Here is a 23349-nt window from a genome sequence, read left to right as displayed (position 1 = left end):
GTCGTTACCTCTCTTATCCATAAATGCCTCCAACATCGTGTCAGAGCAAACAGTGCAACAAGAGCAGCTCTGAACACCTCAGACACTCGCTCATTATTCTTCGTCCTCCTCCGCCTCCTTCCCCCTTCCCCGCCCCATTTCTCTCTTTCAGCTGAGGAACATGATTAATGTGCACCTTGCCACTGGTGGTTTTTCTAATTGCCAGCACACCGGCGCAGTCAGCGCAATGTGTGCACGCACACACACAGACACACACATATACACACACACTCACATGGGCCTTATATGTGTGTGTGGAAAAATGCACACAAAGGAAAAAAATGTGCAAAAAATACACGATATACACACAGATGTGAACAAAAGGAAGTCCACACACAAATACAGACACATGTAAACGCATATATATGTGTGTGCGTGTGTGTGCGTGTGTATGTGTGTGTGTGTGTGTGTGCATGCTCAGGGGAGAGAGAGCGTCTGGGGCAGGTGCTTGCCATTTCTCAACACATTAATCATCCTCCTTTAAATAACCGGAGCATCGTCTTGACGGTTTAAGACTGCGAGGATGCTGCAGTGCTGTTGCCTGACAACGGCACGGTCCCCGTCAACGCATCTTTTTAATGTTATCTATGAAACCCACAAGCCCCCAAAGTGTCAGGAAACGGGCCCCCACCACCGCCACACCACCAACTCCGCCGCCGAGCTGGCTACGATGATTTGATGGCTTTGACCTCTGCTCGGTGATGTGCCGCCTGGCCGCCCGTGTCTAACCCCAATCTTCCAGTCCCGGCTCAGGTTTCTTGTCTGAGGACTGGACCTTCACCGCGCCGTGGTCAGCGGGAAAAGTGCTCAGAGGTTGGACGCTGCACATAAAGGGCCGACTGGAGAGATGCTTCGCTGCCCCGTGCTCGGACCCGCGAGGCTCCCGCTCACACAGCTCTGGGTTCAGAGAGCAGCTCGGCTGTATAGTGTGATTGTACTTAAAATCAAATCAAACTCGCCTTTAGCAGAAAAGGTTTCTGGCTCAGATTTATTTTCCTCCCCTGCCTGTAAATAGATGGAAGACGATTCCATGTTCCAATAGTGTGTAGGACTTTAGAAGGAAAAGTTTAGACCCGAGCTATATGGGGCATCTGAAACTTTCTTCACACCAAAGAGCTCTTTTGTTTCTATTTTTTCTGGTGCTGCTTAAAATATATAAACACATGGTCGACAAACCAAAGATCTTCAGTTTACTGTCATAGCGGAGCAAAGAAGACAGAAATTATTCACATGTAAGAAGCTTTTTTCCCCATAAAAACTACTGAAAGAGATTAATCGAATATCAAAATCGTTGGAAATTAATTTAGTAGTTGATTACTTGATTAATTGTTCCAGCTCTAGTTTAAGTATTAATGGAAAAACATTATGTAAAATGGAGTAGTAGCTGTTTGAAGCAGGTTTGAATGATTTTGTCGTGTCGACCCTTCCCTGTACGTTACTTCCAACAATCCAATTCATCCTTTTGTCTGCATCAAAGGTGATTTTTACACGTGAAGATCGGATCAATTCAGTCCTGAGGAGCACAACTCTGTGTGAAAACAGATCCATAATACCCTTTGTGGCCTCGGACGCAGCTCTCAAAAGAGTACAGGACGACTCCATCTCTGAAATCTCCTCTCGGTAATTTGACCGTCACAAGAACCCGAAGACGCAGTCCGCTCATCGATCCGCTCTCGCGTCAGCGTAGCAGGCGATATTCAATAACAGCAACAGTCATTTGGCTAAATATTTTTGAACAAATATGAGCAGATTGTACACGCACTGCATCCCACGGCGGTCGACATCTGAATGGAAGTGAAAGAGTGCCTTTAATTTGAGGTCTTTTTCTCTCAAATCTAGATAGGCCTGCTTGCATTTTACAAATGTATTTTTCTGGGAAATGCTGAGCTAAAACAGACGACAACACTCAAAACTTTCAAAACAACACAATCAACCACATCTCAGGGGTTTTTATTATCACACCACACCTCGACTGTCCCACGTTATCCCGCGTCTGACTCCATAAAACTCACTCGCCCTCCCACGCACACCGAGGCGACGGGCTCCACAAGCGCGGCGACAACATTTGATGTTTCGGTTCGGCAAGCTTGATGTCCGGGTTGTGAAAAGACACAATGACGATGAAGGTTTGAAGGGAGGGGGGAAGAAATCCACCCACGGATCCTCCCACACCGTTAGATACCCAACATCAATCTGTTGATGGATTTCAGGAGGTAGTTTATAGTGAGGCACACTGACGTTTATTCCTCTGCCTCATCTAGTTTCACAAATCCTACATTTCCCAGAATTGCTACTCTCTTTTCCTAAAAGTCTGAGACTGCATCCAGGTCTATTCAGGCTGTTGTAGATGGAAATATGCTTTAATGTCATGATCCTTCCAAGGATGTTGAGGAACAAATATTAAAACGCAGGGTGCATCGTATACTTAGATCAAGATAAGTGTCGATAACAATCATTTTTAAGTTGCAAAACGTCAGAGAATAGTAAGGCATAAAAGTATGGAAAAATAATTGCTTCACTTAGCAAATAATTAAATGAAGATACATGATGCATTTGACCTGATCATCCACTGAAGCTTCTACTCGAGAGATGATAAAAAATTGATGAATCTTACAGATGCTGCGTATTTACGCCTCTGGTAAAAACACACAGCTATGGAGGAAAAATTGCCGTAGGTATTGATTGACGTTTACAGCAGCCATTGGCGCCGGATGTGCTTTACGCCCCCGCACCACCTTCGCCTTCGCCTTGCAGCTTTCACCAATGATGGGGGATGAAACGGAGGAAGACGACGACCACGATCAAATCTTTTTTTTGGAGTGGAAGAGGCGAGATCCGTTCATTGGACATGGAAGTATACTGTATTTGGCAAAATAGGAAAAGATTATTAAAGATTCACATATCACCTGAACAACGCCTGTGCTCATGTAGTTATTTTCTATATTTGTAAGCCAACTAACTGCACTACACACGAAACATGATGTCAGTGTTCATTCTCCTCTCAGATCTCCCTCTACCTATTACATCTTGTGCTAGTTGCCACTTGTGCTGCTCTCCAGAGAGAAGCATCGCCGGCCGCTGCTCTTACTGTCACACTGACGCCAATTGACTGAGCGAGTTGCCCACACGGTGCAGCGAGAGCCAATTGACTCCTGACCCGCCCGTGCAACAAAGCAGTGCCTCCCAGTGTTCTCGAATCAATATGGCCGCTCCGCGCCTCGGCGGCAGTGCTCAGATTGGCTCCCCCTGCGCTGACCTTCCCGAGAACCCCTAGCGCACATCGACTGGTCGAGGAAAAGGAAACGGGCGAGTCCTGGCCCCGGCTCCTGCAGCTAACGTGAAACACTTGCAGACTTGAGGGCAACTCTTAAACTTCCCCTGGACTTATAATTGTTTCCAAAGATATAAACCAGACTCCATCTGACCTTCTGAATTTAGAATATATTCACACACACTCGCGTCGTTTTTTTCTTGAGCCATTTAGCTTCACATTTTCCCCACTGCACCACAGAGGTGGGACTGCCTACTTTAAAGCTCCATTAGGCAAATTGTTTCTGTAGAAATGCCATTCTATTCGACTAAATCACCCACTGATGCAGTAGCAGAGAGGAGGATGTGTTGTGCTACAGTTTTGCTGCGAATGATTTTCTGTTCGGTGTGTGTACACGAGCTGATCTTCATCATCGTAACATATCAGTGACCAACAGAAGTTCTTATTTCTTCTGTCTTTAACTGCACCACAAAGCGGCTGGTAAATACAATGGGGTTTTATGGAGATGGTGAATGTTGCCTTGCAGGATTTATGGGTATTTTCAAGGGTACCCTGTGTATTTTATTTATGCTTTTTTTTGCAAATAACGTTATTTGTGCATTTACAGTTTCTCATTAAATTCGCATTCTTGTTTCCTTGAAGCCGGTTAATATGTTCAAAGGAAAGCAAAATGCAAAGAACCTCACACACAATAACCGAGGCAAACTAAATGACAAACGAACGTGCTGTACAGGGCCGCGCTGCTTTCTTACCGTCCGTCCCTAGACAAAGCAAACTCCACGCCCTCTCTTTGGAAAGGCATGAGGCGCTGCAGGAGCTTCGGAGGAAGGCCTGACAGTTGCTGTGACCATCTTGTCTCACAGTCAGAGGTCTGTGGGCCATTATCATCCATTTCCATTAGTGAGTCCTCATCGGTTTTTGTGCTTCTTGCTCAGTCATTCGGCTACGATTTTATCCTGGAACAAAAAAACCCACTGTTAAAACAAAAAGTACATCTCTATGTTCCTCTATGCAAGCTGATCTTGGTGAATATTAACCACATTTGTTTTCCATGGACATCTTTTATAACAACGGTATACGCAGCGCCACTCGGCTGCCTTCTTGCACTGACAGGAGGAGCCATTATTAGAAGCTGGATGATGCCGCGTGTACTAGTGCGCAAAGAAAGTCTGAATTTTCGATGAGATGGTAAAAGTTGCCTGTCTCAGCTGCCTCCGGTCACGGCAACAACACCTGCATCGCATTGCCCCACCTGCTTCACTAACAACCCCCTTGAATCGTCACTGTCACCAGCTTCCAGTCGTCTTACTGTGGTCCAGAGGCAACTTTACTGATGAAAACATGATGAATTTCATGTTTATTATGATGTAAGTGGTTGGTATTGTATGAAAAAAAACAGTATCATTGGTTTAATGTTTTTTTTTAAATGCTAATTTCTTTCAGAAACTGAAATTGCATGTTGTTTTTTACATCTGACAACCTTCTGACACAATATATAATTGTAAATTTCAATTTTTTTTGCACATTGTAAGTGTCACATAGTTATAGCTATTTATTCAGTTTAATATTTTTCATTACGTTATAGAATCAAGTAAAAAGAGGCGACTGGACAATAACACAAGAAACATTCAGTTAAAACACATCAAAGCAATGGAGATGTAGCATCCTTAGCTAGGAGCTAGCACGATAAAAATAAAAGCACTATTCATATTCTAAAGGCATGAGCTTAAAAAAACGTGTATCTACCTCCCTATTATTTTAAATAATAATAAAGAAGATAATAAATGAATGTAATGTTCTAAAAAAATGAATGTAATTTAAAATGATTACACCGGAAACACTATTCTGCTCTGAGCTACGGTGTGTTTGTTTGGCTAGCTGCTAGCTAGCTAGCTGCCACCTACTTTGGCTACCTGTTGAAGAACTAGCAAGCTAGCATAGCTACTCAATTGTGTGTTTACTGTATATGTGACACAACCGTGAGCTTATCAGATGATGTCACGAGTTGTCTGTCACACATTTTTCAAATTGTCGTGTGCGCAAAGTGAGCAAGAACATGTGCAGTGTTAGCCTACCTTTAATCTCACAGCTACTAACTAAGTTTCCCGGCAACTTTAGGGAGCGCTTGTTTTATGCCACCAGGCCAGCCGCAGCACCAAGGTGTCAAAAGTGGCAGAATGCAACTTCCTTGCACTTTGCGAATCTAAATTCAAACACTATACCACTAAAAATAAAAAATAAAGTGTTTGCTTCAGTGTTAATGACGGATGTCAGGCAAACTGTGCATGCGTGATTCCTTCACCCAAGGAGGGGAAAAAACAGCAGCAGCAGCAGGGACAAGACGTGACATATTTTCAACAGCCCTGCGTGAACGTGAGGAGGTGACGCACTCCGCCAGTCCGCAGAAGTCCGCTGCCTCTTCTTCTTCTCCTCCGCAGCTACTTCAGCCTCCGGTAGAGAGACAACCGCCGCACACCGATTGTAAACCCAAAAAAGCGGTAAGACAACAACAACAACAACAACAACAACAACAACAACAAAAACAACAACACCACCACCCTGTCCGGGCACCCGCCGCTCCGTGGCCGTGAAACCGGGGACGGTTGTGCTCACGTAACCCGAGCTAGTGGAGCTAGTGGAGCTAGTGGCGCTAGTAAACACCGCCTCCGTCGTCGCCGGTCCGTGACAGCTCAGTGCGCCGGCGTTGGGGGCCGTTCTCCGGCTGTTAGCAGGCCCGATGCCGCGGGTGATCGTGGTTAGCTTTAGCGCCCCTCCGACACGGTGCGAGTCCCTTTGCTCCTCGGTGGAGATGCTCGCACCTTGACAAGCAAACACCCGAATTCGCTAAGCGGCCATGTTTGAATTCGGCGTTTGTCCGGAAAGCGACACGACGCGTTTTTTTTTTAAAACGGCGTAATTCAATAAGTCGCAGGGCCGCGCCGCCAACAGCGATATGCGGCAAGGACCGTGTCAGTGAACCCGGAGCTTATCGAGTTGTTGCGGCTGTTTGGTTGAATGTGTTGTGCGCCGAATTGAAATACTGTGTGGGTACTATCAGACTGACGCGCCGCACGTTTTCCGGTGTTTGCCGATTCGCAGGAATCGTTAAATTGCCCGAATTGTTCATGGAGTCTGGTGCGACGGGACGACGACTGTAGCGATTTAAGTGCTATTGTCCTTAAATGATTCACCAAAGCAAACATCGATTGACCATCTTCTCGTTGTGGTAGATAAATTATTGATTTATTTTTTCTTGATATGATCATAGAAATACGCGACAATAACACACGTATGAGCGTAAAGGGGACATGACCAAATAAGGGCAAAGGGGATTCATGTGTTATTTGAAAATATCTGAATATCAATCACTGTCAGAGAAATTAAATGGTAAATTGAAATGAATTGCTTTTAGGTTTTACTGCATTTTATATCGTATAAATAACTACCTTGAACTACATCATTGCCATTTGAAGGCTCATAACTCATGTCAGCACCTGTGTACCTGTAACCCTCATCCACTTCCATCCTGGTGCACTGACAGAGAGATGCGAGGAAGAGCATCGTCTTCACTAAGGCACCAGCGGAGCCCGGCGGGTGTCAGAGCGGATGCTGCTTCCGTCCCTGCGGCTGCTGCTGCTGGTGAAGACGACGTGTTCCTCTCGACATATAACATGCCTTCTTTTTATGTTGCAGAATTACGCTCATAATTGGTATTTCTGTAACCTACGTCCTCCGTGTTGGTTGTCTACACACGCTCCCGAGGCTCCAAAATAAACGGCAATAATTGGTTTTTTTTGCCGAAACTGTTTCACCTGCTGCTGCAGCCGTGACTCCGCTGACATCCATTACACGGGTTGGGGCGTATTTTTGGGAGCTGATGACATTATCAGATATTGAGGCCGTGGATGCTGTGTAATAGCCTCCACCAAAGATGTGGCCCGACGACTAAATAATTCATCCCCATCCGTCCAGGGGTGGTCGGTGGGTGCAGAAATCCCTCCTTCCCATAATATTTGGTCAGGGCCATTAAATAATTCATCCGCCTATCCATAAATTGTTTGTTCAATTGATGACCTTTTCATGGTATAAAGGAAGCACAATAATAAATTCTTCAGAGACCTGGCATAACGAATGGCACAATTATGAGGCAGGATTGGATCGGATCGGTTGTCGCAGCCCCGGTGTTGGTTGCTAAGTGACAGCAGGAACTTTTGCCGCCCACCATGTTTGCCGTTGAAGTCTTGAGTGACTGAAAGGACAAAAAACAATCACATTATGACAGTCTAGTCTAGACTCGGGGCCGCACGCCGGAGCCGTTTGAGCCTCCCTGTATGTCTTTGACAGCCCGTCCGTCACTTAGCGATGAAAGCTTCATGAAGTAGATTATTTTTAAGAGCCCAATTATCACTCGTACAAAGTAGACTTGGATGTTTAATGAAATTAGCAGGTCAATTGAGCTCTGGGGGAGGCGGTGATCTCTCAGTGTTTGACTATTAAATCCTCTAAAGTCGTGTAAGTTGGAAATGGAGGAGGATGAGGGGCGTGTTTTTTTTTTCAAAACTCCTCTTCTTTATGCAGTGGCTGTGTTTTCGAGCTAATGAGCTTATTTTAAGCACAACGTCTTATTGCAGTATTTCATTATTTTTGGTTCCGTATGGTATTTCAGGTGGCGCTCTGTCTCTCTGAGTCAGTGGGATTAGCTGTAGCCTTGTGTGAAGAGCAGGGTGCCAGCTTTAATGGGACGGTCGCCCAGAGAACAGCTCGGCCTCTCAGCGGCCAGCGCCTCCCCATCGACTCTCCACCTGCTCGCTGAGCACCTAGCTGGCCGCAGACATGTCGCTCCCGTCCTCTCCGCCTCACTGTTTGTCGCCTCTCTTTCTCCTTTCGCTTTCTTGTCCGCCTTTCTTTAGCCTTTTCCTCTCTTCACCGCTCCGTCAGCACCCCTCCCGTTTTCTCCTCCTCTTCCTCTCAGTGTCCTATCTATCTATCTATCCCATGTCACTGGCTGCCCTTTCCTCCTCCCCCTCCTCCTCCTCTTCCTCACCCCCGCCTCCATCCTAGAGCAGAGTAGCTAATGAAGAGCCCCATTTAGCCCGTGACTTTAGTTCAGTCAGCGCTCCGTAGCGCCGGCCGGCCTCGGCTGCCGTGACTGGCTGTTGGGGCTCTGACATCACACAGGGGCCAGCTGTTGATTTGGCGCTGTCTCCAAGGCTGGCTGGCTTGATGGCTTGTGGCAGGTAGACTTGTGCTCGCGCAGCTCTCTCCCCCCCCCCCCCCCCCCCCCCCCCCCCCTCCCCTCTCTCCCTTTACACTCCCCTCTCCCCTCTTACACTCTCACTCAGTCGAGCGAGCGTACAAGAGGCAGCAGGCAGCTGCCGAGGAGCGAGCTGGGAGGCGACTCCAGCCTCCTCTCCGGCCAGTTGCGCCTCCAGTACAATGGAAACTAAGCGGTCGGGTAGCAGAAGGGATGGAGGGCAGAGCTGCCGGCCAGGTAGGTCCTGCAGTGTCCCGAGGACCTCACGTGCCTTTATCTGACCACTAGTTTCCCTTTAATGTCTCTTTATGTTTATTTAATATTGCCTTTTCAAAATGTTCTTTGTCTTTTGAAGGCTGTTGAGTGTATGTCTCTGCTGTTTGTTGCCTCACAAAGCAAACTCATGTTCTGTTCAATTCTGTTTCCGAACTGACAGGAGAGAAGCTCCTCGGCAGCAGCTTTGTTTCTTCTTACCGTTGCGCGGCAGGAACGTGTGCAGATCTTTTTCTCTTTGCCTTGTTAAACGAAGCGCAGCGTGAGATCTGCTGTGCTGCCGGTTGCTGCTGTGTTGCTCGCTGAGCTTTCTGAAATCTCCTCTCCGGTTTTGCCGGTTGCTGCTCCTGCGTTGTCATTACGGGGGTTATTAACCAGGATCAGCCAATAAGAGGCTTCGCTCTGCATTGTTCTGCAGCCAAGCTCGCCCTCCTCCGTCTCTCCCCTGTTTGTTCTGCAGGTGTTGTCTGCAAATTGACTTTTAATGACTCTGGCGGACTTTTTGAGTTATTCCTCTCTCGAAAGGCTCCATAGATTTAAAACTGCTAGACTTGCATTTTAGTTTTCTGTGTTTATTGTTTCTCCCCTAATTGCCTGGATTGATATTCCCTGGAAGCTGTCCTATGGGATGGGTAATAGATTACCTACATGCTCTGCTGTGAATTTAATTCATTAACGCTGGCTGCTTGCGCCTGCTGCTGCGCCACGCCGCCTCACACGACCCGGAGGCAGAGCGAGCGGCGCAATAAGAGGCTCATTTGTTGCCTGTATACGGTCCCTTTCTTTTTGATCATTCAGTCTGATCTATTACAGATTCAGTTCCTTAAACTGTCGCCCCCTAACATTGAGGGCGAGCAGTGTATGAAAGTGATATCATTTCATAGGCTCTGCACTAATCGTCTTGTGGTGCGAGTCTATCGCTCCCCTGTCAGCGCTTCTCTCGCTTTGCAATTAGCGGAAATGGCTGGAAAACGGGAGATTAGTTATTCAGTTAAGCAAAACGCCGAAATCAATTTTATTGCGGTGGCACGAACATGAACCAGCATTAGTAACCTAATTAGCTGTTTATTTGATTGTTTTTGCCGGGGTGCACGTCCGTCCTGCACAAATGTGTCTTTGTGTGTGACAGTCAGAAAACACTTGCCGTGAAATGTTTGGCTGCTTTTGTTGCATTTCTTGTGGTTTTTGACTGCGAACGCAGGTGACGTTACCATTGTGTTTGTGTCTGTGCTGTTGTCTCACGGCTCTGTTCAGTATTCTACATCCCTGCAGACGATATCCCAGCTGCTTTGCTGCCGTTGTCCTTTTTTAAATGTATTTATTATGTGACACCTGCAAAAGCTCATCGGCAGCAATAAAGCGTGAATAATTTTTCATGTGTGCTGTGGAAATCAGGGGTGGATTATCTTTGTGATGGTTCAGGAAGCATGTTCTTCTCCGCGCCGGTTTTGACTCGTCTCCGAGATAGTTGAGCTGGTTCTAACCCGGACGAGAGCCGAACAGAGGTGTGGGAGGAGGGAGAGGTCAGAGAGAGGTGTGTGTGTGAGTGTGTGTGTGCGCGTGTGTGCGTGCCGTCACCAGCAGCCCCCTCACAGTGACTGAGATATTTCTCATTAGCTTGCCATCAAACGTAATTGTCCGTGAGAGTGGTCCACTAAGAGCCCGACGGCGTATGATTACCTCGGCTCTGTCGATGATGATAGCCAGAGCCATGATGATCCCACTGTGGGTTTTTTAAAAATTAATTTCCATCCAGAACATATGCGATGAGGAGACTCGTGTGCTTGAACGTGGGCGGAACGATTACAGCAATTATCCCAATGGTAACTCAGATCTTCTTGGGATCTTTTGATATTAATATTTTTCTACAGTTAATTATTTGTGTGTGCGTGCGTGGGTGTGCGCGCGGCTGCTGATATGCCGTTGAGCATGGCGTTAAAGGTGGTGTGAAGCGGCGGTGTGACACTGAACGATGCCTGAGGGGGGCTGCGCTCTGCGGCGACTGTAATACCAATGAACCACTCCCTGTCAGCTACAGCACAATACGCACAGGCAGACGACGCGTCGCTACCAGTTCACTGCTGCGCGTGTGTGTACGTGCACATTGTGTACGTGTGTGTGTGTTTGCGCGTGCATTTTGTGTGGCACTAGTGTCAGAGAAGCTGTTGAGCTTCAATCAGAGTGTAAAGTCTCTCTGTGTCCATGTCAGTCAAAACATTATTATTTTTTTGGAGGGTGTGCATTGTTTGCACCATTAGCATTCAGTGGACTGTCTCTACCACACACACACACACACACACACACACAGACTCAGTGTGAAGTCCTGAGGCCAGCCGGTTAAGCCGCGGCGGCACTGTCCGCTCAGCAGCTCCGGTCATAAAATCTGGAGCGCCCACGGCCAGACTGAGCCGCTCCGCTGTTGGAGCAACTTTTACACTTTGCTTGTGTGTGTGTGTGTGTGTGTGTGTGTGTGTGTGTGTGTGTGTGTGTGTGTGTGTGTGTGTGTGTGTGTGTGTGTGTGTGTGTGTGTGTGTGTGTGTGTGTGTGTGTGTGTGTGTGTGTGTGTGTGTGTGTGTGTGAGAGCTGCAAGACCGGCACTAAATTACACATTTTTCCATTTCAGACATTTAGCTCGCACTCCTGTTTGCAGCGGCTTGAAATGGCAGCACGGAGGACAAAGCCTCGACATGATAGTCCTGTCACACATGAACACGCATGGAAAAAAAAGATAGAAGGGGAGAAGGAGCCGGGTGGAACAAGAGGAAGAAGATAGATGCAATTTAGAGGAGAGATGGTGATTCTGTTTTAAGATGAGCAACATACAGAACCAGATTAGTTTTTCTCTCTCCCTCCAGATAAAATCTTGATGAATGGATTCTGCCTTGGGCAAAACTCGACCGTTTGCTGAAGCCAAGGAGAAATGTTAGGAGCTGAAGCGACCGGCTCGTCGCAGATTTTTGATCAGGTGTCAATCAGAGAAGCTAATAGTCAAGTTTCACGCTTGAAAGAATGAATTTTCCTCGATTTATGTCACATTTCAAAGGTGACGCCAGAGTGCGTGCTGTGTCAAGGAGGCGTACATGCTTTTAATTCCTCTCGTCGAGCATCGTCGCTCAGGATATTCTCTGTTCAGAACAAAAGCAAATGCGCCAAGCGGCGGTGGCTGCTGAGCGGCACGTCTCTCCCACCCGTCATCCTCTCCGTCTGTAAACCGAGGTGTCGTGAGGAAGGAGATTAGGAAGTGAGCAGGGATTCCACTTGACCTTTTTTCCGCCTGGCACAGGGAGGAGGAGGGGGAGGGGCAGAGCAGGACCATGTTGGGAGCAGCTCCCAGGCCTTGGCACCGCCGGGCGCCAGAGTCAGCGTGGCATCTCGCCCGCTCGCTGAGACGCAGATTAGGGGGGGGGGGGGCGGTGAGAGGCCTGGTCAGCTGTGTGTGTTTGATGTGGGAGAACGTTACAGTATTAATTGATCTGATGTGGAGCTTGCGTAAGTAATCGATACGTTGTTTGTCAGAAAATGAGTTGCCAAATCATCTATTGGTTTATGCTTCTCAGTTGTTTTCCAGGATTTTAATAGTTTTGTAAACTGATTATTTTTGGGGGGGGTGGGTTGAGCAGCTCGTCGCACAGAACAAGACATTTTAATGGTCATGTCACTGTTTTCTGACAGTTTATCGATCAAAAAATCAATGGAGTAATGGAGTAAACAATCGGGAGATGAATCCCTGATGAAAACAGTCATTAGTTGCTGCCTCAGTTGGCAACTGCCACCTTACTTTCACAACGTAGAGGAAGTTTGTAACCAATTAAAGCGGCGATTCGACAGAACTGTCAAAGTGAAGTTCTCTGAAAATCACCGATTTTGTTCTGAAGCTGGAAAAATCACAATCACCGTGTCACATTTTGGGCTTCAATGTCGTGTCAATACTCTGCAGCTCTGTTGCCGGCGTCGCCCCTGTTGTCGAGCTATAAAGGAATTTGCTGGAAAACCAGAGAATTGCTCACTAGACGATTTGAAATTTATGTGACACCAAATGGCATTTTCAGCTGAGAAACGCTGTTCTTCCACCCGCCGCGCTCTGAATTCCTAATGCTTGGGGTTTTATACGAGGTGGGTAGGTGCGCCTCCTCCTGTTGCCTCCGCCGCGCTCCCATCTCGCTGCTCATCCATTATTTATGGCACATCGGCACGCACAGGCCCAGGAACACACACTCACCCCACTTTCACTTCTTTTACTACCGACTCCCTGGAATATTTCAGAGTTGCTGACACCCTGACTGCTGTCAGTCGGCGCGACCTTGGTGTCAGCGCCCGCCTCAGACCTCTGACCTCTCTCTCTCTCTCTCTCTTGCCCACGTGTTAACCCTGTGCCTCTTTCGCCGGCAGGTCAGCAGGGGTCATGAGGGCGTCGCAGGCCCCGGCCGCTGTTCAGAGCAGCTGAAGCAGTCATGGGCAGAGAAGTCTCGGACGGCAACGGCAGGCTCGGCCTCATCGACTTCACCAGCCACGTCCTCCTTTGCCACGACCACCACTGGCTTCGTATCAAGTACGTCTCCTCTCTCCTTCTCTTTGACAGGAACACTTAGGGAATGTGATGGAATCTGAGAAATATCTGCAGAAGAAAATGGGAATAAATGTGCTTGTCCGTCCTCAGAGTCAACAGAGTCATATGTCAACTGTTGGTTGATTTAGATGTCAGAACAGAAAGCCACAATCTACAGAAAGTATGTAGGTTTTTAATCGAGAGATAATGAATAATTATATTAAAAAAGATCAGCGGCTCACGTTACAAAGGAGTCGCTTGATGAGACTCCACAGTAGCAGGACGTGCTGTCGTCTTTCATCACATGGCTCAGACGCTCCGTTGTTGGATTAGATGGTATATTTTTCAGTTTAAAAAAAAAAATAGATTAACCTTAACACCAATTTAACACAGTTTAACAGCGCGGAAGTCTTTTGTAATCACTCTGTGCTAATCGGTGCCTGCCTAAATAAAAATACTGTGAATTATTGAACCATAAAAAATGATATTTCACACTGATCAGGCTTTTTAGTTATATAAAAACGGACGTATAGTCACCAGGTCCGGAAAAGGAAGCAAATGCTGAAGTGTCTGAAACCTGTATTCTCTGTAATGACCAGCTGAGGGCGACTCCACTGGTTGTTTCTATAGAACTCTATGAGAAAACGACTCTACTTCTCACTTGATTTATAATGTCAGTAAACATTTTTCCTGAGGAGTTTATGGTTCAATCTCGAGTTTCTAGCCTCCTTCAATACACAATGTTCCTTCAGTGACGTCACAGTGGGTTGACACTATATTTACCTGTGAAGCACAACAGTTATTGTTGAGGCTCGATTTCAACTTCTCCCCCTGCAGCATCTGCTGATGAAAGCAAATCTCTTTCATCACACTTGAGTGAATCTATCCATAATGTGACATTATGGATATTATATATACAGTATTTATGTATTATCAGGAAAAACTGCGGGCATCCGTTCTCGGCCTCATGAGGGACCAATTTGCTTCCCCTTTAAATCCTCAGACGTTTCTTTAATGTAACAGTGAAGGGATCAAATGATGATCCATATTACTTATGCAGTCAAAACATCAGGGATTCGCGCGGCGCAATTACCTCAGCCTTGAGAGACGAGACGGTGAAACTCGGAACGCATCAAAGTCTGAAGCCAAATGTAGTCCAACACTCGGGTCCCATGATGGAACGTGTTTGGGAGGATGAATGATTCGGTGAGGGACGAAACTGCGATCCGTCACGAGCGCGGCTCTCGGAAAAATATCCCTCCCGATATTGCAAATCTTCCGCGGAGTGACTCGGGAGACTCCACTCATCAAAATGTCAGCAACAGACACTAAATATTCAAAGGCGTGCGCGGCACTCTGGAGTATTAAGCTGTTTTCTCTCCGAATGTAAAAATAATGTAAAGCAGCAGCAGCTGCCTTTGCTTTTTGTCAAAACGTCTGACAGGTCATTGAGATTCAACATCTGACTCTTCCGCTGCCGAGCTAGATGTGAGCTAACCTCTCAGCCCTGCACGCCGCCGGGTTAGCGCTACATTCTGCTCAGGAGAGGCCCTCGCCAGAAGTCAATTGCCCTGACACACAGAAATTGAATGCCACCTTTATTTTTGAAAGAGAGCGGCTCGCTCCCGCTGTCTGGGCTCTTTGGGGACAGAGATAAACCATTGAGTCTCGGCGAGCCGCTTTTTCCGCAGCTCAGCGATCAGATAGGAAAAATGACTCTGATCACCGGTGGGCAAATAGGTTGAGGGTCCCCGCTGATTGGCTGAGGGGCTGAAAAGGCACACACGCCTCAGCCGTACACATACACACTCGAGCGCAGAGTAAGTGCCGTCGTGTGTGTGTGTGTGTGGATCCAGATTTGATGTACAAAGTGAATTTGATGAGCCCGTTTCTAATTAACCTATTAATCATAGCTCTCATGTACCAGATGTCTGCCCCTCCCTTCTCGTGTGTGTGTGTGTGTGTGTGTGTGTGTGTGTGTGTGTGTGTGTGTGTGTGTGTGTGTGTGTGTGTGTGTGTGTGTGTGTGTGTGTGTGTGTGTGTGTGTGTGTGTGTGTGTGTGTGTGTGTGTGTGTGTGTGTGTGTGTGTGTGTGTGTGTGTGTGTGTCACTGCATGGGGCCTCACTGCATAATGAGGGCGTATCAGCAGGATGAACTCGCTCACGACTACAACACGGGGAGGTCGCGGCATTACACAGATATTTCCTACAATGAGCCATAGCTGCGAAGCACAGCATGTTACAATCAGCAACAATAAGAAGTCCTTTTTTTATATTATACTTTTTACACGGCAGAATTAAAGTGATCCATGTTTTTTACCAAATATTACAACCAGTTAAATGGTTTTTGTATCGTTTCTGAATAAATGCACACAAAGAAATGTTCCCTTCCACATAATCATCATAATAAATTAGTTTAATATTATAAATCAGTTTTGTTGAGGCCCAGGTGTATACGGAGAATCTGTCCTGCTGCGTCTTGTCCAGTCACGTCCTTTGTCTCCTGCTGAACAGCTGCAGCAATGTGACACGATGAGGACGCTTCCTAATAATGGATGATTGATTCCCATTTACATATGGAGCCGTTACTAATACTATTAGTTATACCTGGTGTCTCCCGCTCGCCTTCGACACCACAGAAGAAGAGCAGGTGTTTTTCTGCGTGAATGACCTAATAAAGTTTCACAAGTAAGTACATTTGATTTATTACTTTGCAAAGTCAAAGCTCGATTGCTTAATGCCAGTCATAAAAACCTATATACACATACAATGATTTTTATCTAAAAAATAAAATAAAATCATTCTGAACTTTTTCATCTTTGTCACAGTATCGAAGAGAAGAAACGTGAAGACGATGACGCCTGCACAACCATTGGACAAACAGTGTTTCTTTACTCGCAGAAACATTTACCTCGTGTCTTTCAATATCATGATAATTCTGCATTTACAAAATAATTTTTGTGTGAAGTGGTGTCATTTCTGAAATAATACATTTGTGAAAATGTATCATGATGGAGGTTTTTACAGGAATTTTGCTGAAAAATAAACTTCCTGCCACAGAAACTATAAGATATCTTGGTCATATCTGTACTGTCATCACAGTATTTTATATAGATATATCCGTTATATCAGACAATCAAAACTACTCTCACTCTCGCTCTTCTTGTCATAAATATCAGTTCTTCTTTCTCGTGATTCGTCAAAGGAAACAGGCCCTTACCGGCGTCTCCCTGCCTTTTTTCAGGTTCTCTCCACTCGCCAGCGCTTCCCAGTAAGACTTTGCAATGAGAATGTCCGATACCGCTGACGGTGAAACAACGAAGGTTTCCGATGCCACCGACGCCCAGCCATCTCCAAGAGACGACGCCACCAAGCCGGAGGGTTCGGACCCGAGCCAGAGCAGCAGGGATGAACACGCCGGCAACGGCAAGAGGGATGCACAGGTAAAGAGCAGCAATGAGGTTTTGTGTTCATCCTGAAAAAAATCTCTCGATGATAATCTTGTTCCTCTAATGGCCAAGATTGTATTGACTGAATGATTCCTTCGGCTACAGACATTTTCCTCCACCCTTCTTAAAACAATCTAATCATGGAGGGTTGGAGATGTCAGCAACCTGACCCGAGCCCTCACTGAGCTTAAGGACACTTGACACTTGACCAAACATTTTCACTCTTCTCCAAACTCATCTCCATGAGAAGTCACTAACAGTCAGCGTCATAACGCCAAACTGCCCCGGGGGATCCCCTGTCATCTGGAGCAGTCGGGGTGATTTTTCCGCCAGCTTCGTTCAGCCGGCAAAAATTATTCCTGAAAAGTGTCGTCTGCTCAGACCGGAGTAATAATGCTGCTTTGCCACAAGGTCGGTCAGAGAGAGTGAGACTCATCGCTCTTGTTGTAAGCTGTAAAAATCATCTGGCCGTGTGAATCTTGTGTACCCTCCACGGGAGGCGATTAGGCAGCGATCTCCTGGGGATTAAGGACGACTGAGATCACTTTCAAATAAACTGCTAATTAATTAGCTCTCCGTGTCACTGCAACAAATGCGCTTTGGGACGGCAGAGAATTTGCACTTGTTAATTTGGCTCTGGTGCTGACTGGTTTGTGTCCACAGAGGAATGGACGCTCAAAAAAAAAAAGAAAAGAAAAGTGGCAAAACAATTTGATCAATCTCTTCAAGTGTTGGAGAAGGAAACAAAACCCAGGAAGGGGAGAGGGATTGTCGGCCGTGGCCTAAAAAAAGGATTCAGGAGCCAGGGAGGCAGGCGAGCAGATAATCTGGAGCCCAAATCCTGGTTTATCTACCAACTTCCTGTGTCTGCGTTCGCCCCGAGTAACAGAATGACACCAGCATGGGGGAGCGGCAGTCGAGAGAGAAGGGGAGGTAGGGAGGGAGGGATGAGGTGAGAAGGAAGGTAGAGGACATCATTTTTACGTAAACGGATTCATTATATAATTAGTGGTAAAATAAAAACGTCCTTTCCTGCAGTAGTGGAAGTGAAGCTGATTCTGTTGCGCGGTTAAATGCCTGAACTGTTAATCGCGGGAGAAATGGTGGTTGGTTCAGGCGGCTGTGAATTCAGCTAGAGAATTCCGACATGGGAAAAGACGGGGTGACTTTGCCACCATCTGCTTCCAGCTCCGTCCTCTGCAGCAGGACAGGTGGCTGGTGGCCGCCCTACTTCTGCTGACTCCAGCCCTTTCCCACTCTCTTCCCCGTTCCCTTATCTCCTGCCGGCATTGTTCGGTCCCCACCGGCCCCGCGCCGCTCAATTAGCTGGTGTAGCGGTGCACTGGCGTTCCCAGCCCTCCCCTCCCCTCCTCCGCAGCCACATTACCTGGTACACGGAGGGGGCGCGGCGGGTCACGGGCTCCGGACATGGGACTGAACACTGGTCCATTTCAAAAAAAAAATTATAGGTGTTATTTTGCCCTGGAGCTCGATTGAGGGAGGGGAGGGGTTGTCCTTTTGATTTTTTAGAGGACAGGTAGAAAGGACGGAGGTGTGTGTGTGTGTGTGTGTGTGTGTGTGTGTGTGTGTGTGTGTGTGTGTGTGTGTGTGTGTGTGTGTGTGTGTGTGTGTGTGTGTGTGTGTGTGTGTGTGTGTGTGTGTGTGTGTGTGTGTGTGTGTGTGTGTGTGTGTGTGTGTGTGTGTGTGTGTGTGTGTGTGCGGGGATAAGGCAGCAGAGAACTGGGCTCTGATACAATTTTCAACCGAAATGTTTCCTGCCAGGTCTCTTTCCCCCGCCTCTCGTTCCTGCTACTACTGAGAGACCTTCTGTTTATACGTACGCACACACACACACACACACACACACACACAAACACAAATCCGTTGTGCGTAAAGCGCAGAGGCACCGAGCTGTCTCACACACTGTTGGGCGGCTGGTTTCTCTCTGCTCTCTTGCATCTCACCCCGAGCGCCTGGGTCTGATTCACATGACAGCTAAATGGCGCCGGGAGCAGCGGCATAAAAACTGACCCGACGAGCCTGCAGCCAAATGTCTGGCTTTTGTTTTCTGCCGTGTGTGTGTGTGTGCAACCGCTTTGCTACCATATGCTCTGCAGAAATTAATTCACGCTCCCAGGAAATGTAAATGTAAATGTACAACTTGAGATTTTTTTTTTTTTTTGCAGATCAATGCCTCTATATTTTTCACTTCAGGAGCAAATATAAAACACGCCCTGAATTGTTGTGCTCTTCTGCAGAGCTAGCAGTGCGTGAGTGCACAAAATGTAGGCCAGTCATATTTAATTCAAACCTCTCCCCTTTTTTTTTAAAAGTTGCAATCCACATTTCCCCACCGATCTTGTGCGGTTTGTTTGATTTTCTTTTCCTGTGCACTTCCTCCCTTCCCATGGACACAGCCAGCGAAGTATTCTAAGGTACGGTGACGTCCGACATGCATGTTGTGCGACGACGACGCTCGCTCCGACTTTGTGCACTTGGATGCGTTGGAAGTTTGTGCCTGTGTTATCGTGATGCATTGCTGCAGACATATGAAACGTCGTCGGTGCAATGTGCTGAGACGTGAATGATGGCAGAAGCTGTGCTGTGAGAACACAAATAGTTTGAAATGGACATTTTACTCTTTGCTTGCTGCATCGCTGTTCGTGTCCCCTCAGGGGACAAAAAAAAACGACAGAAGGATTATGTGAGAATGCTTACTCTGTTTATTTTTTTTTTACTTATGATTGTTCTGATTAAGTTACGGCAGAGAATCTGCAGCCACAGGTCGACAATCATCTTCAGAAAGATTTGTCAGCAAAACGAAAAGGAAGAAGAAGTGAAATATTGAAAGTGTATTATTTACTTGCAAGAATTCATCGTGCTCGCTGGCTGTTTCTGTTTCACTTGTCACTGTGATGCGTGATGATATTGATGCAGTCGTGTGTGTGTGCATGGTTTTAACTGTGCCCACCTACCTGCACCCTCCTCCCCCTCCCCTCCCCCTTAGTCCAACACCAGGCTCAAGCTGGTGCGGAGCCTGGCAGTGTGTGAAGAGTCCTTTCCCTTTCCTATGCCTGAGCCTTCAGCAGCACCTCAGGTAACAGCCTCCGTAAATAAATCCGTGTGTGCACATTGGAGATCTGCTGGGGAACCTTTTTTTTTATCATATGTGAAGTGTTGAAACCGCCAACTGTCGCTGTTCCTGTCAATCGCTTGATTATTGATGTGTTCAGGAGGTTTGACTGAGGCCAACAACACCATAAGAATGAGGTCGTTCATTGATTCACCGCCTGCGCATGGCGTAATGTCACGATCATACTGGAATTCTGAAGATGAACCTGTCTCAATGCAGCGTTTAACTTCAATCGGGTCAAAATTAAGAATATATTGGTTTCAAAAACAAATCCTCACTAAATCTTGATAGCGTCAACGTAGCTACCTCTTTTTTACTTTCGCCTTTTCACCATATTCTAATACCTCTCACTGTCTGAGGCAACGGAAATACAAAGTGTTCATTTCTAACATTATCAAGGTCACTGTCTTAAGCGCCGCAAGGTTTTAGATTCCGAGTCATAACAATCACTGACAGATGAAACGCGTTTTAGGTGATCCAGACGGGCAGGTGTGTCAGATCGTAAACTCGACTGTAGAAGGTGACCGGAGCCAACCACGAAAATTGTATTCATAAACTTTAAATGTGTTTACTTGAGTGGAACCAACGTAAAAGTCCATTTTTCTTCACTGTCAAGGTCATTTACTTCATCTCAGCTCTATCAGTTGTGTTTCTGTGAAATTATTTGGCCTCGACAATCGCAGCATGAAAATGTAATCCTGGCACATTCCTAATTGCAACCACACTCACACATGCTCATAAGATTTTTCAATTCACCTCCGTCACCTCATCAAGCCCGTCGTGATGTCGCTGGTTCTCCCACACCTCGGGCCCAATCCGTTGATATCGCCGCGGTGCTGACCTGGGATCAGTTCTTCCTCCCGGCTCATTATAATGGCGCAGGCAGACCTCTGATGGTCGATTAGTGTCCTTCGTCTGACAGCTATGATTAAATACCCGGCCGCCGCCGCCTGATGAAAACATCACATCATCAAAAAAAAAGTGTGCAGCTCCGGCGGCGAGCCGGCCGCTACTCTGGTAAATCAACTCTTCTTTAACATTGAATGTCCGAACAAAGCCCCTCCCCCTCCCCCATACTGATCGAAGTTTCTCCATTACATGCCGCTCTGCACAGCTCCTGGCAAAATCTCTCTCACACACACACACACACACACACACACACACACACACACAGGTGAGTCTGTTGTCGGCGTTTCAGCCAGTCAGCACCGAGCGCCGTAACCAGAGGGCGGTGTTATTCCCACAACAGTCTCGCACCGTCTGCACTCACACGACGTCTTGTATTACCGCCATCAATCATGTCCGGGAAATTACAATTTCCACACGTCAGCTACAGAGAGCTGTGGAGCGCTCTAATTGAATACTCGTGATATTTCCCCCGCCACCGTTATTGGGCCCAGAGTCGAGTCGAGGCTCGGCGTCTGCGGCAAACTCACCTGGAGGGGCGAGGTAAAGCAATAAAGACAGAGGAGAGAGAAAAAGCTGCATTACTAGAGTAAACATCTCAGTTGGAAGATTCTCATTCAAAGCCTTTTTATAATTATCAAATCTGAACATTTCCCATTGTTCACCATTTTACATTATTGTCCCATCTGTCAGACTGTACACTAACAAAGGCCTGTATGGATCTATAGGTTGCGCCTCTCCGCGTCTCACATTGTTCGCTTGACTGTCATTTTCAATCCATGGCCAACAGTTGAGCGTCTCTGAATGCACGGCGCTGTTGTGTTGTTGTTTTTTTTGTTTTAGACTGACAGCACATTCATTACGTATTCAGACGACCATCGTTTTCCTGCTGCTTTTCTTTCATCCCGAGGTAAATGGGTGTCAGGAAACAAATGAGGCAGCTCGCAACAGCTGCACGGCAACCAGGCGGCTTCCGTGTGATGCCGAGGGCGGCGTTCAGCAGCGAACACCGCCGCCGCTTCTTTCCAGAAAGGAAAAAAAAAATCCTTTTGCTTTGAAAAAAACAACACAAACACATATGAACTCGCTGTCACACACACAACATGCAATCCCACACTCATTTTCACTTTCCCTCAGCCTTGCTCAGGCAATTAGTCAGTCACGTTTTCTCATTAGCATATTACATTTTTCACACATAATCAAAACCAAGGAGAACGCTGCGTCTCATTGTCCTGCTCCGCAGCTGTTGCAGGGATCAAACTCATGACCTTTTTTGGCTATGAGCTGCTCGCCCCGACCACCAGGTCACCCCCCATCTCTCTCTCTCTTGAACACACAAACTCACACTCACACACTCTCTGATGTTAGCTTCCCAGAGTTTGTGTTTAATCCACTTGCGGTGCACCGGCAACCCCTCTCTTCTATACAGCTTTCCCTTTCAGGCTTTGTATCGGCTGAAAAGCAAATCAGATACTGTGTGTGTGTGTGTGTGTGTGTGTGTGTGTGTGTGTGTGTGTGTGGGTGTGGGTGGGGTAAGGAAGAGCATGACTGGAGTAAACCAAAGCCATTTTTTAATAGATCTCACAAAACATCCGCACCAGTCTTCCAGCCACATAGCAGCACGGTTGATTTTCTTTTTCAGGAACTTAAGGATTTCACTTCTCAACTCCTCGTTCCGTTGAACTTTTAAAAGACAGAAATGTGCAGCGTCTTGTTTGATTTCAGGCTCCAGATTCATGCATTATTCACACGCCTCAATAAATTAAAAAAAAAACAAGCTAATCTGGCAGATTAATTGCCATAGTGATTTGGAATTCATGGACGCAGGCGCGTTATTACCCGGAAGGAAGGAAGGAGGCAGGGTTTTATCGAAGATAGAGCAGGAGAGTTTATTAGGTGTCTGGCGGTGGCCTCTTTCGCCCGTGCTATTCTCTAATTAACCCAGAGCCTCAGGCAAGATCATGGAGAATTGAATGCCTCATATTTTAAATGCCTCCTTTCCTAGATTAACATCTCACGTGTGTGTTCATCGATCAGAACGAACAAGGGTCACGTTGGACTTTCGACGCTCTTGACATTGTGGGACTTGTGTGTGGTAACGAGTCAAAGTCTCACACACACACGCACACCTCTCAGATTTTCAGTTTTTGATTTTTATTCCTTCTCCAGCCCTTCGACAAGGAAGAACGAGCCTCCCAGGAGCACGCAGAGAGAGAGGACAGCTGTGACAAGAACGAGAAAACGCAGAGAAAAAGACTGTCGAGGGGTGAGAGATTAAAGCAATGTTCTCCTTTTCAGAATGAGAATTTCACCTCTACATATTTATGTGCGTGCACCATCGGTGACGGTTGTATTTAAATCTGTTTTCAAATCTTTCATAAAGTTTCCTGATGAGACTCTGTTCCGGTGACAGTAACAGTATTTCCATTAACGCCTCAGCGTATCTTCAGATCATAAACACCTGCGGCCTCATTTATAA

General features: G+C 46.7%; 2 protein-coding genes across 17 annotated transcripts in view; one reads left to right on the top strand and one right to left on the bottom strand.

Moving 5' to 3' along the window:
- Positions 1-6312, bottom strand: part of zranb3 (zinc finger, RAN-binding domain containing 3) — a 69278-nt gene extending 62966 nt beyond the window's left edge. For 3 of the 5 annotated variants that reach the window (XM_047334925.1, XM_035631135.2, XM_047334930.1), the window contains exons 1-2: positions 5386-5523; positions 4063-4266 (exon numbers count right to left, since the gene is read on the bottom strand). In XM_047334925.1, the coding sequence (XP_047190881.1) occupies positions 4063-4208 (146 nt within the window). In that variant the 5' untranslated portion in view covers positions 4209-4266; positions 5386-5523. Of the gene's footprint in view, positions 1-4062; positions 4267-5385; positions 5535-5700 lie in introns of those variants that run through there. The other 2 variants (XM_047334919.1, XM_047334921.1) reach the window with 2 other exon arrangements.
- LOC118309177 (R3H domain-containing protein 1-like) overlaps positions 5675-23349 on the top strand; it is a 36283-nt gene continuing 18608 nt past the window's right edge. For 9 of the 12 annotated variants that reach the window (XR_004793443.2, XM_035631024.2, XM_035631059.2 and 6 more), the window contains exons 1-6: positions 5675-5808; positions 13227-13386; positions 16627-16825; positions 19249-19266; positions 19839-19928; positions 23040-23136. Coding sequence is in view for 11 of the 12 variants with exons in the window: in XM_035631024.2 (XP_035486917.2) it covers positions 16667-16825; positions 19249-19266; positions 19839-19928; positions 23040-23136 (364 nt within the window). In the remaining variant the exon portion in view is untranslated. Of the gene's footprint in view, positions 5809-8616; positions 8802-13226; positions 13387-16626; positions 16826-19248; positions 19267-19838; positions 19929-23039; positions 23137-23349 lie in introns of those variants that run through there. The other 3 variants (XM_035631008.2, XM_035631033.2, XM_035631049.2) reach the window with 3 other exon arrangements.

Source organism: Scophthalmus maximus, chromosome 1, assembly GCF_022379125.1.
Source record: "Scophthalmus maximus strain ysfricsl-2021 chromosome 1, ASM2237912v1, whole genome shotgun sequence".
NCBI lineage: Eukaryota > Metazoa > Chordata > Actinopteri > Pleuronectiformes > Scophthalmidae > Scophthalmus > Scophthalmus maximus.
This window is presented reverse-complemented; position numbering and strand designations above follow the sequence as displayed.